The sequence below is a fragment of the Orycteropus afer genome, unplaced genomic scaffold (genome assembly GCF_000298275.1).
Source record: "Orycteropus afer afer isolate SDZICR_OR568_19922 unplaced genomic scaffold, OryAfe1.0 scaffold00002, whole genome shotgun sequence".
In the NCBI taxonomy this organism is placed as follows: domain Eukaryota; kingdom Metazoa; phylum Chordata; class Mammalia; order Tubulidentata; family Orycteropodidae; genus Orycteropus; species Orycteropus afer.
The window spans coordinates 11,468,627-11,482,751 of NW_006921589.1; the positions used below are offsets into that span (position 1 = coordinate 11,468,627).

Here is a 14,125-nt window from a genome sequence, read left to right on the forward strand (position 1 = left end):
CCCATTTAATTCTGCAACACTAAGATTGAAATAGGACCTCTGGTAACTAAGGCACTTGACTGCTAACCAGAAGACTGGAGGTTCAAAACCTACCAGCCACTCCTCAGAAGGGGAGGTTGGGCAATCTACTTCCATAGTGATACCACCTTGGAAACCCAAGGAAGGGTTGCTACGAGGCTGGTCTAACTCGACGGCACATAACAACAACAAGATTGGAATAGGATGTACTATACCTATCTCACAATTTAGAAAACTAATTTAGGGACGCTAAGTTATAAGTGGGGAGCTCTGGTAGCATAGTGGCTAAGGCACTTGACTGCTAACCAGAAGGCTGGCGGTTCAAACCCACCAGCCACTCCTCGGAAGGAAGGTTGGGCAATCCTACTTCCGTAGTGATACTGCCTCGGAAACCCAAGGAGGGGTCGCTATGAGTCAGGGCTGACTCGACGGCACATAACAATAACATAACAAGTTATAAGTGAGTAAGTAATAGAGATCACTCTTGATTTGTAGACCTGTCTCGTTTTCCTTTTAGACTGCTTTCAGCTTTTATAGTTGTGCTCTTCAGGCAGAGGCGATTTTTAATAATTTTTAATTTATTATAAACAAATTGGTTTTATAGGCAGTGTTCTTAGACGTGAAAATAGTATAAATATCTGTTTTTAGCTATTTTAGATGATTGAATATATGCATATATGCATGTATAATGTTTATAAGACACACTGATAATATTATTTAGTATTACTAAGAATGTATTTACTTGCTGACATTGGTAAGTTAGTTTGAAAAGTCTTAAACATGCCATCATTGTCATTTTGAATATTAGAGGTTCATTCAGGAAACCTTGAATGTTTATCAAAGGTAAAATTGGTAAAGAGTCTTTCCAAGAATGGTAATGTTAAGCAAAAATGACAGGTGGTTTTTAGGAAGAGTTTTGTTGATTGGTTGTTTTTCTTGAGAGTAAATGATTTTCTCAAATAACGCAATTCTCATAATAGCACTAATTTGAATATTCTGTAAATTTTTAATTTGTTTACTTCTTAGACTGCAGCCTGTTAGATATGCTTAGACTGCAGACTAAGCAGATATTTTGGGAGGAACTCCTTTCTAAAAATGGAGTCAAGTGACTGAAAATATTTTCTAATGTTTGAAATTTAAGAGTCATTGACATTCCTGAGGGAACTCTGGTGGCCTGAAGGAAGACAAGAATAGGTACTTAAATGGTGAAAGTAAAGGTTAGTCACATTGTAGCAAAGATCACTTTGGGAATGGCAACTGTAGTATTCCTAATTGGCAAGTTTTAGTGTCAGCAGTATGGCTGTTAGGATGTAAAATGTAGAATTTTGGGCATAGGTACTGAGCACATGGCAAAGAAGGGAACATTCTCAGAAGAAATAAAAGATGGTTAGATGTAGCCACTCACTGTTGGTGACTGCTTTGTTTGTTTTCTCTGTGCTATCCTTAATAAAAAATGGTTTATTGAAATGGAGAAAGGGACATAAGATGATACATTAAATATTCTCTTTTAAACTCTTACTTTAATCACTAGTAAATTGTAACTTACTATTTTACTTTATTTTTCTTCTTTAGAACCTGTCAGGTGAAGATATTTTTTTTGCTTTCTAATTTGGCTAGAAGCAATTTATTTTTGAAGAAAATATGTCTCCTCTGAAGATACAAGGTCCTATCAGAATTCGAAGTATGCAGACTGGGATTACAAAGTGGAAAGAAGGATCCTTTGAAATTGTGGAAAAAGAGAATAAAGTCAGCCTAGTTGTTCACTACAATACTGGAGGAATTCCAAGGATATTTCAGGTATTACTGAATTTTGGTTTGGAATAGATCTTGAATCAGACCCTTTAGTGAATAATTGTTCTGTGTCTTAGACTCTTGGTAAGCCCTCCTAGACTAATACTTCTTGCTTCTTATTTCCAGAACACTAGTTTTTTTTTTTTTCTTTTAATTGTGATTTGGGTGAAAGTTTACAGATCAAATTCACTTTCCATACAGCAGTTCACACACACGTTGTCTCATGACGTTGACTACAATTTACCCCAATGCAACAGCTCCCCTCCCACTTCCTCCCAATAGTTACCTCTTCCCTGTGTCCATCCCTCCATGCACTCCTGCCCCCTGAACTATCTCCTTGTGCATAAACAGCCCTTCTTTCTCCCATGATTGTTCTGTCCAAGGAGTGTGTCTACCTCAGGTACATGTTCAACTCATATACCTGTCTTTTGTTTGGCTGGAAGCACAGGTGTGGGTTCAGTTCCAGACCTGAAGGGCAGTTAGGGACCTTAGTCTCAGTGGTTCCACCAGGCTCTATCAGACCAGCAAACCTAGGCCCTTTTTTTCCCCCAAAATGATTTTGAGTTTTGTTCCACATCGTTCTCCTTCTCTATCCAGCATCTCCTACATAGATCTCCCTCTGAGTGGTTGACAGCAGTAGCCAGGCACTGTCTAGTTCTTCTGGTCTCATAGTTGTATAGGCTGAGGATCTCATGGTGTACCGATCACGAGGACTAATTGTTTCCATGAATCTTTGGTTTTATTCATTCATCTCTGCTCCAGATGAGGAAAGACCCATCATTGCATCTAGGTGGCTGCTTGCAAGCTTTTAAGATCCTGGTTGCTACTTGTCAAAGTAGGAGATGGAACAATGGTTTGTGTAGTATATTATGCCAATTGAGCTTGATGTCCCCTGTGACTGTGGTCCTGAGCCCACAGATTCAACTCCTCGGTCCCTCTGGGTAGCTAGCTGTGACCAAGAAGTGACTACAATCTTGTCCTTTGTCAGCTCTACTATACTCCTGGGAATTCTTACAGAACATACAAGTACACCTGTAGAACCAGTGTCTGCCAACACTATACATGGTCTTGGGTACACTCTGCTGCATAGACATACCTAATAGTTCAGCCTGCCCAGCCATCTATCCACCCATATACCTGTGTTTGTGTTCACTGACCAGAACACTAACATTTTCTTATACATGTTTTATAAACTGTTCAGCAGCATTGTTTGGTGGTATGTAACAAAGCAGGCAGTAGTCACCAAACTGAGGTGGAAAGAAGCTGAAAGGGATTTGGATACTATATATCTGTGGTATTTTAAAAATCACTTTAGGATAATATTGGTCATTTTTTATGTATGATGTATTCATCATTATTTAGTGTTAGCTTTTAATAGAACATGTTAATGTTTTCTAAAAAGCAAAAGGATAGACCATTCAAAGATCATTTTTCAAGGTCACCTTTACTGCTGTTTTGTTCTAACTAAGGTTTTTAAAGGCACTCATTTTATCACTGCAAAAGCAAGTTACTTTTATTTTCACTTCTTTACTACTTACCTTCTGCAGCCAGGAACTAGTCATCTTGATATGAGTTGGATTTAGGAACATAATATGATTCTTACTTTTTTCTGTACTTTAAAATTCTGATTTGTTAATTAGATTATACAAAAATAAAATATTAATTCTAAATGGTTGTACTATTTTATAAGAGAACAATACATAGCTTTATGCTTAAGAACCCTATCAGAGATAAAATTTTCGTGTCTCAAAGATACTCTTAAATAGGTTGGAGGTAGTGACGTAGGTTTTAGAAACAATGGTCTCTGCCACATAAATATATTCATTGAGTGGCCATCTTAGCAAAAGAAAGATTTTTTTTTGTTTGTTTTCAAATAGAGGTTCATCTTTTCAGTCAACCTAAGTTGGCACTGAATAAGTATTTACGCTTCAGTCCCAAATATAGGTATTTTGGAGGCTGATGACTCTATCAGCAATTCCAGTCTCTCCTTAGTTCTAGTTCAGTTTATATTCCACGGTTGTTTGTTAACCACTGACGTTGTGCTGGATACTGCATTAAGGGCTAAGGAAACGAGTTGAATGCGATATCATTCCCCTCAAACTTAAGAGTAGTTAAATCATTTTAACTGAAAATAACTTCAAAGACTCTGAGGTAACACACAGAAGAGAGTGGTTTATACTCTGTTGAGAATTTAGAGGATAATCAGGAATTTGCCAAACACTGTAGGGATAAAGGAAGGAACTCTGATGGTGCAGTGGGTAAGGCATTTGGCTGCTAACCCAAAGCTTTGTCGTTCAAACCTACCAGCTGCTCCATGGGACGAAGATGAGGCAATCTACTTCCATAAAGATTTACAGCCTTGGAAACTCTGTGGGTCGCTACGTGTCAGAATTGACTCAATGGCAGTGGGTTTAGTTTAGTTAGGTGGGGATAAGGTGCTGGTGATTTCTATATATGGACAAAGACATGCAAATGTGAGGGAACAAGAACATTCTTTGAAAATACGTAGACAGTGTGGAATAAGTGGCACAAGTAGAGACTGAATAGCTGGGTAGGAGCCAGGTCCTATTTATCATGTTATGGGGTGCTCAGGTTCTAAGAAGTCAAGAATCTCAAATTCAGATTTATTTGGGAACTAGACAGATGGCTTTATTTTAAGAGAGATAGTGAGAGGGTAAGAAGGATATCTAGGAAGTTAATTGAGGTATAAGTAAGGGATGAAAGTCTTAAAAGAAAAGACAGTGGAAGAAGCGAGAGGATGAAAGGATAGATTTGAAAGTGATTTTAAGAAGACTTACTAGATTTGGGGTGGTGAGGAAGAAAAGAAGGTGTGAGTTTCCAAGTGGACAGCATTCCCTTTTGTGTTCTATGTGATAGGGAGCAGAAGAGAAGAAGTGCGGTGTGAAGACTGGGAAAGAAAGAGATGAGTTGTTCGAGGTGTCAGACATCCAGAAGTTGGTGTCTAGTAGGCAGTCGGTGAACAAGACTGGAGGGTCAGCAGAATTGTCTGGACTTAAGAGAGTTGAGAATCCTTACCATTTAATATTTATAAAATTGTGAGGTGGATAAGATTCTCAGTCATAAAAGTAACCAGATTCACAATTATTCTCTTCTTGTTTGCTCATGAGCAGACTTTCCCCCTTACGTGTAAGTTTCAGTTTTAGAAAGTGGCAAATTTACTGAAAAATGCTCTTATGCAACCTGTTTTCTTCTTAGATGTTAAAACCGCTTATTTAAATATTTTGGTGTTAAAACGTTTGAACTAGTTAACTATGCTTTTACCAGAGAATTTCTAATCAAGGATAAGAATTTAATACCTACCTGGAAGCTAAAAAATAAGTATCATTAAAAATTTGAACATAAATTAACTGGTAAAATAGTTTTCTCATTCTTATCTAAAAATTAATTAAGGTCAGTTCTCCCTAATTTTTCAAAAATTCTAAAATATTTTATTCTTTCTTTATGCTGTTCAGAGGGTATATCTTCACCAAAAGGCAACCTTAGAAACCTTTGTATATGCTTGCTAAGAGGGAGCATTAAAGAAATAAGGATTTATGAATATCTGTCTGGCAGAAATTATTTAGATGATAAACTGGAAGATTTATTAATTAATTAGCCTTGGAAAAATGACAGCCAAGAGAAAATAAAAATTATTAACTTCATTTCACAGATCCAAAGTCTAGGAGAATGTGAGATAGGTTATTGAACAAGTTCTGGGGAGGAGGAAAAGTCAACTAAGAGAGTGCCAGGGTGCTTACGATTTTGGTTATTGAATTAAAGTTAAGTGAGTTTTCTTAGTTAAAGGTGTATTCTTATATTGGTAAAGATTTATTTTGATGTGCTTTTGAGAGGTTGGAATTCTTTGGAGAATTGTGGTTTCGATTGATGTATCTTTTCATATTGCAGATGTCTGAAATATATGCCAAGAGCCTTACAAGCTCTTGTTCAACAATAACAAAAAAGAATGTCTCTAATTTGTCTTTCTGCACTGATAGTGGTATTACCATACCAGCTCTGGAAATTGTTAACTCACTAATTTTTATCCTCTATCACTTTATAATTCTATTTGAAAATAGGGAATTCCCTACCATAAGATCAAGAGGACTAAGAATAGTCTATAAAATGAATTTTCATAGTATTTATTTGTACCTTCTAAAAGTTAATTGCTCTGGTAGCATAGTGCATAAGGTATTTGACTGCTGACCAGAAGGCTGGTGGTTCAAACCCACCAACCATTCCTCAGAAGGAAGGTTGGACAATATACTTCCCTAGTGAGACTGCCTCAGAAACCTAAGAAAGGGTCGCTATGAGTTGGGTCCAACTCAATGGCACATAACAACAAAAGTTAATTAAATCTTTGACTTAAATGCATCAAGAAATGGGAATCATTTTCGTTGGAGGAAAAAAAGAACTAAATTACTATGGGGAAGAATGATAAATGTAACTTGGAAAGTATAAAGTTTAATATTCATTTGACAGTTTATTGTACTTCATTATATTTTTTTAGTAAAATAATTTCCCTTTTGTCTCAATCAGCTAAGTCATAACATTAAAAATGTGGTGCTTCGACCCAGTGGAGCAAAGCAAAGCCGCCTAATGTTAACTCTACAAGATAACAGCTTCTTGTCTATCGACAAAGTACCCAGTAAGGATGCAGAGGAAATGAGATTGTTTCTAGATGCAGTCCATCAAAACAGACTTCACTCAGGTGAGCATAAGTCATCCCAGGGTCTGACCTGTAATACAAGTTAAAAAAGTTATAAAAGAATAGAACTAGAAAAGGAGGAAGATTTAAATTACATTGGTAAAGTCACCTTGTTGCATAATATCTAGAACATGCCTTACCTATATGACGCATATTCAGAAATTTTATTCTTGGCTGTGAAAACTGAGTTCTGTAGAAAATCATTTAGTGTGATCAGGTTTTCTTGCTTTCTCTAACCACTTTCATTTAAAATGTGTTTTGATTTTTTTAAAAAATGTATTCTTATGATCTTTTTAGGAATACTCTATTGCTTAAAACGAGTTTACCACCAATTTTATTTGTCGCCGACTCTGTCATCATCATGCTTTACTGTTACTTAATATTTTATAGGTGACAAACTTTTGAGGTTTTTTTTTTTTTAAACTTTAATATATTAGAACCATTAGTAAATGAAGATGTAGCCGTGTTACCTTGCTTGTGTTTAATAATCTCTATTTGACAAACTATTCTTCTTGAAAGTAAAACTTTTTTATGGTGGTTTGCTATTTAGTACTTATTATTTGTTCATACCATCAATTTTGAGTTATGCCAATTTAATAAATAACTGTTGAATTTCAGAATCTAGGAATTGAGCACTTTTTTTTTTAATTCTTAGAATATGTCAGGGACTATGTCTATATTTCCGGGAGCTCTGGTGGCATAGTGCCTAAGGCATTTGACTGCTAACCAGAATGCTGGTGGTTCAAACCCACCAGCCACTGCTCAGAAGGAGGATTGGGCAATCTACTTCCGTAGTGATAATGCCTCAGAAACCCAAGGAGGGGTCTCTATGAATTGGATTCGACTCGACAGTAGTGAGTTTTGGTTGGTTTTTTTTTTTTTTTAATGTCCGTATTTCTATTTTTATTTTATCCCATTGTATTAATTGAATCACTTACTAGCTATAGAATTAGTGTCTCTAAATACATTAGAGTAGAAAGCCCAGCGGACTATCTGGGCACCTAAGTTTGAATCTGAACGGCATGGTATAATGGAAAAACATGGGGTTTGGACCTGAACAGCCTTAGGTTCAAATCCTAGCTCTGCTTGTTATTTCCTGTGTGGTTTTAGGCAAGACAGTTAATATTCTGAGATTTAATTTCCTTATCCATAAGATGAAGATCTGTCAGTGGAGGCCTGTATGGTGGTGTGATGCTGAACAGGTTTCAGTGGGGCTTCTAGGCTAAGACAAATTAGGAGAAAAGGCCTGGCAATCTACTGAAAACCAGCCAGTGAAAACTCTATGGGTCACAGTAGTCCAGTCTGTAACCGGTCATGGGGATAGCACAGGACTGGGCAGCGTTTCATTGTGTTGTACATGAATTCACCATGAGTCGGGCTGGCTTGATGGCAGGCAGCTAACAAAAACATTTGGTAATAACAATTTAAATTTAAGATATGTATGTCCTGTAATCTAGCTATTCTAATTCTAAGGTGTTTATCTTATAAAAATAATCCACTTGAACAAGAAGAACGTGAAAGGATGTTCAGTACTGTTTATAACATTGAAGAATTAAAACATTCTAAGTGATTATCATTGAGAAATTGGCTAACTAAATTAAATGATAAATGGAGAAAATACTGAAATTGTAAAGGGTTTCATTTTACTTGTATCCATGATCAGAGCTTCTGGAAGCAGCCATTAAAATCAAAGAACAAATTGTGCTGGGTAGATGTGTTGCAAAGACCTCTTTAAAGCATTAAAAAGCAAAGATATCAGTTTGAGGACCAAGATGCGCCTGACCCCTCAGACATGGTATTTTCAGTCACCTCATATGTCTGCAAAAGCTGGACCGTGACGAAGGAAGACAAGAATAATTGATATCTTTTAATTATGGTGTTGGCAAAGAATATTGAATGTACTGTGGACTGGCAGAAGAACAAACAAATCTGTTTTAGAGGTAAAGACAGAATGCTTCTTAGAAAGAAGGATGGTGAAACTTTGTCTTATATACTTTGGATATGATACCAGAAGGGACCAGTCTCTGGAGAAGAACATCATGCTTGGTAAAGTAAAAGGTCAACGAAAAAGAGGAAGGCCCTCAATGAGATGGATTGACACAGTGGCTATGACAATGAGCTCAAACGTGGCAGTGATTGTGAGGATGGTGCAGGACTGGGCAGTGTTTTGTTCTGTTGTGCATAGGGAAGCTATGATCAGAACCATCTCGATGGCACCTAAAAACAATAAAACCATTAAAATATTAAATACTTGAAAATATACAAATTCATATTATACAATGCATGTTCTTTAAACTATCATTCATTTCTTTGGAATAAAACCCTTTTATTCTTAGTATACTTTTAGAGAATGTTTTGAAGTATATATAAGTGCCCTAGAGCATATGTTATTGGAGGTATACCTATCACTATTTTGGATTTGTTTCTCTCTTTGGTTTCCAGTGTCCGTGTTCATGCTATAAACAACATGACTGACTTTCCCATAGTGTTAATTAACCAAATACTTATATGGAAGAGTTTATAGCATTTTCATTTTTGCTTTTTCAAATTATCCTTTGATTACAATTTCCCAATTTTCTACATGTTTAATATCTTGCTTGAGACCCTAGGTCTAAATTTTAATTACTATGTCAAATTTACATTTTTTTCATCAATTTGATTCGACTCATAGTGACGCCTCCTTGGGTATCTGAGGCAGTATCTCTATGGAAGTAGATTGCTCAGTAGATTTGTCCAGTCTTCCTTCTGAGGAGTGGCTGGTGGCTTTGAACCACCAGCCTTCTGGTTAGCAGTCAAATGCCTTAGGCACTATGCCAGCAGAGTTCCCTTTTTTAATTACTAAATATTTATGTGAAAGAGTTTCTAGCATTTTCATTTTTGCTTTTTCAAATTTATCCTTCAATTACAATTGCCCAAATTTCTGCATGTTTAATATCTTGCTTGAGACCCTAGCTCTAAATTTTAATTACTATGTCAAATTTACTTTTTATTGGAAAGAGTTGATTGATAAGCAGCACCTTGATTAGTCTTTCCTGTTGTTTCTTCCATTTCGTCAATATTATATTCTAATAAGGGTAAATCTCTTTATTAAAGTACGTTATTTTTAATATTTTCTTTCTTTTGGTCACTAGCCATGAAACCTCAGGGGTCTGGTAGTTTTGGAGCTATTCTGGGCAGTAGGTCTTCACAGAAGGAAACCAACAGGCAGTTGTCTTACTCAGATAATCAGGTATGTTCATTTGAATATTTTTAGCTTTTTTATTTTAATAGTAGTCACAGACAGACTGTGATGTATATTCTATTAGGTAGTTGCGGGAAGTAGACTCTAATGCATAATATATCTGGCATTGTCATAAGCATATTTTTCCAGATATCTGAAATCTACCGTTTTCGTCATCTTATTCCCTCCTACTCTTTTTATGAAAATATTTCATGTTCTTTCTATGTATGTAAGGATATATGCAGTATTACTGAACACAGTTTAACTTTTGTGTGTTGTCCTGTGGTCATCATGAACCATGTTGTTGTTGTTGTTATTTGCCGTCGAGTCGGCCCCGACTCATAGCGACCCTTCCGTGGGTTTCCGAGGCAGTTATCACTACGGAAGTAGGATTGCCCAACCTTTCTTCCGAGGAGTGGCTGGTGGGTTTGAACCGCCAGCCTTCTGGTTAGCAGTCAAGTGATAGTTCAAAAAAAATAAACTCACTGCTATCAAGTCGGATCTGATTCATAGCAACCCCTCCTTGGGTTTCCCAGGCAGAATCGCTACGGAAATAGATTGCCCGATCTTCCTTCCGAGGCATGGCTGGTGGATTTGAACCTCCAGGCTTCTGGCTAAAGCAGCATTAGTTTGGTTTTGAGGCTTGATACTTCCTCTTACTAGCTGGGGTCATTGAGGAAGTTCCTAAGTTTCCTAAGCCTGAGTATTCATCTGTAAAATTAAGACAGGAATAATATTTCATTGGTTGCTATGAGAAAATGCATGTAAGTGTTCAGCTCATTGCACTATGTATTAACAACCCTGTGAATATTTGCTGCTACTATTTCTATTTCTATGATGCCATTTGGGTCTGTTCTGTGTGAACTTTGCCTCTGCACTGTGTTGAAAGCTTCTGTTTGCTTTTTAAACAGCTTTTATTTAACAAATACTTAGCAAAGTTTAAGGCCTGGCTGTGCACTAATATCCTTATTGCAATTAGCAACACTACGTCTCTTCATTTGTTTTGCAAAGGGAAACCAGGCTAAATCTGGTCAAACATTTTATTTTTTCAATTTTACCATTTTTCTTTTTAGTTTTTCTTCTTTTTATTAATATTTTTATTGTGGATATATGTTTGTGACAAAACATTTGCCATTTCAGCCATTTTCACATGTACCATTCAAACACCTGTTGCCATTGAGTCGATTCCAACTTATAGCAACTCTGTAGGACAGAACAGAATTGCCCCATGGGGTTTCTAAGGCTATAAATCTTTATGGAAGCAGACTCTGCTACATCTTTCTCCCATGGAGTGGCTGGTGGGTTGGAACTGCCAACCTTTTGGTTAGCAGCTGAGTACTTAGACACTGTGCCACCAGAGCTCCAATGTACCATTGAGATATTAATCATATTCATGTGTTGTGCATCCATCACCACTATCTGTTTCCAGGTTCTTTTTTTTTTGGTCAATCTCAAGGAAACTCAGTACTCAAAAAAAAAACTTTCTACAGATAAAGTTTTTAAAGCAAGGTTCTCTGGTAAGTAATTGTATGTAGTCTGTTTGGCTTTGCAGAAAGGATTATTTAGTCCATTTACTAGACTAAGCAGTAAAGGAGATTTTATTTTGTTTTGTTAGGTTCTTTTTATAGGTTGAATAGGGAAGGGCATTTATTGGAGTAAAATTGACATGAAGTAAAAATCACAATTTGGTACATTTTGGCATATGCATTCACCTGTAAAACCATCATTATAGATAAGATAGCAAACATATTAGTGGTGTCTCTAGGGTCATAATCAAAAAAGGTTGGAAAAAATTTACAAATTGTGTACACATAGTATGCTACTATTTGCGTAACAGGAGAATAAAAATTGTCAATTTATATTTGCATAAAGAAACAGTGGGAGAACTGAATGGATGGGGATAAGGGTGGTAGTAAGACTTCTCAGTATATGACTTTTAATATTATTTTGATATTCAAACTTGGAAAATACATCACCTATTTGAAAATAAATATTTAAGCCATTCATCCAGTTGATCTTACAGAGCTTTTTCTTTCCTTTGAGATTGTAATTTGGTAAAAAGAAAGAAATTGTCCGTGTCTTCCATAGAGAAATCAAGTATCTCTTAATGTAGAGTTATAAAACTTTTTTGACAAAGTGTTCTGTTTTCCAATAAATACATTTAAATTACTGTATTCTCTCTAAATGTTCTTGCTGTGTTTTGGGGATAGACTCTTGATTTGTCTTAGGTACATGGGCTCTGTCTCACTTTCCTACACCCTTGTCTCACGCTTATTACATGTAATTGTTTTATTACTCTAACCTAGAACCTTCTCAAGAGTCATGTGAGGTGCATATAGTAGGTAGCATTTATGTTATAACAGCTAAATATTGTTGCTCCGTTTTCTCACTTTTGTGTCATTTTATCATAATTATAATTGGATATATTTTCCCCCAAGGATCTATTCTCATGCTGAATACTAGAACTGTTTTTTTTTGTTTTTTTTTTAATTTGTAATTTGAAGCAGGGTTCTTGCCAGTGTGCTGTGGAATTCTAAGTTTACAAGTTTTCTACAGGAAAATAAGTGTCAAACTCAGTTTTTCATATTGTCTGTACATTAGAATCACCTGGAATGCTTTAAAAAAATACTGATGCATGGGCGCCACCCAGATCAATAAGGCTAGAATCTCTGGAAATTGGTCTCCAATTGTGGGTATTTTTTAAAAGCTCCCCATGTGTGAATCACTGGTCTGAAAGTATTCCACTTAATTTGAAGATTTAAGATTTAACTGTCGTAAACTTTATTCTTATAGGCCTCTTCAAAAAGGGGAAGTTTGGAAACTAAAGATGATGTTCCATTTCGAAAAGTTCTTGGTAATCCAAGTAGAGGATCTATTAAGACTACAGCAGGAAGTGGAATACCTGTCACCCGGACCATTCCTTCTTTGACATCTACATCAACACCTCTTAGATCAGGCTTATTAGAAAATAGGTATGAAAAATTTATTAATACTTAGTCATTTGCTATACTTGTTTATAAGTTTCTTTTAGCCTTTTAGAAAGACCATTAATTTGAGGAGGAAAGGAAGGAGAATGTCTAGTGAGTAAAGGGCATTAGAAAAAGTAAAGAAGAAAGTGTAGAGTGCATTTTTGGTAGTTAATTAGAAGTATGTTTCTATGTCATTTATTTTAGTTACACATATTGAGCGTGCAAATACATGGTATATTAATTTAGCTATGGTATAGTGAATTAGATAAAAGTAGTCACAATTCCTGTTTGTGAGTATGGTAGTTTATAGTTTTAATGGGTTAATTATGACTTGTTTTTAATTACCTTTTTTCCTATGTCTTGATAGGACTGAAAAGAGGAAAAGAATGCTGTCATCTGGCTCAGAGTTGAATGAAGATTACCCTAAGGAAAATGATTCATCATCGTAAGTTGCTTTAAGAACCTTTATGTCACCAGTTGAGTGTTTCTTTTATTGGTAATTATAACCACTAGGGAAGATTGGGGAAATAGTGCTCAATTTATAGTAATTCCCAAGATAGAAGAACAGAATTGATAATGTTTTGGTAACAGTGGATTGTAGAATCATTGGATCCTGATTTTGTCATTGATGTTACTTTCAGCATGTCATCTGCACTTCTCCTATCTTAGATGTTTTATCTCTATTATCTAGAGGCGGAATGTTGTTGTTGTTGTTATTTGCCATCAAGTCAGCCGACTCCTAGCGACCCCTCCTTGGGCTTTTGAGGCAGTTATCACTATGGAAGTAGGATTGCCCAACCTTCCTTCTGAGGAGTGTGAAGAATTCTAAACTACTGTTTTCCTGTTGGCTGCTCCTTTAGTGTGAACACCTTCCTTCTTGTTTTGGTTATGTTGTGCCGCTCCAACAGAAATATCACAAGTGGATAACTTTAACAAACAGGGATTTATTCTTTTACAGTTTAGGAGGCTGGAAGTCCAAGTTCAAAGTGCCAGCTCGGAGGGCTGGGTGAAAGCCCCTTGACCTTAGGCTTCAGCTCCACCTCTTGCCCCCAGCCTGCTGAAGCTGGCGATTTCTCTTAACTTAGGCAGCTGCTGGCTGCTGAGGCTGGCAAACCCAAAGTCAACAAGTAAAATGGCCCGGTTAAAAAATTATCAGGCAACACGGCAGGCTGCTAGTTCAAGTCCATTAACAGTCCCAAATTGGCAGACAACATGGCAGGCCACTGAGATGAAGACTCTGCCAAATACAAGATCCATATTGCCAGAAGCTCAAGACCTTTCTCAAAGCTGCTGCTTATTAGAAATAACATTTGACCCAGCCATCCCATTACTAGGTATATATCCTAAAGAAGTGAGAGCCATAACAAGAACAGATATATGCATGCCGATGTTCATTGCAGCACTATTTACAATAGCCAAAAC

The 14,125-nt window shown here is 36.4% G+C and overlaps 1 protein-coding gene across 1 annotated transcript in view; it reads left to right on the top strand.

Moving 5' to 3' along the window:
* The first annotated feature begins 1,659 nt into the window (after positions 1-1,659).
* The window catches only part of USP37 (ubiquitin specific peptidase 37), a 79,262-nt gene continuing 66,796 nt past the window's right edge, over positions 1,660-14,125 (top strand). The window contains exons 1-5 of the mRNA XM_007959549.1: positions 1,660-1,815; positions 6,346-6,517; positions 9,646-9,743; positions 12,528-12,706; positions 13,071-13,148. Coding sequence (XP_007957740.1) covers positions 1,660-1,815; positions 6,346-6,517; positions 9,646-9,743; positions 12,528-12,706; positions 13,071-13,148 — 683 coding nt within the window. The remainder of the gene's footprint in view (positions 1,816-6,345; positions 6,518-9,645; positions 9,744-12,527; positions 12,707-13,070; positions 13,149-14,125) is intronic.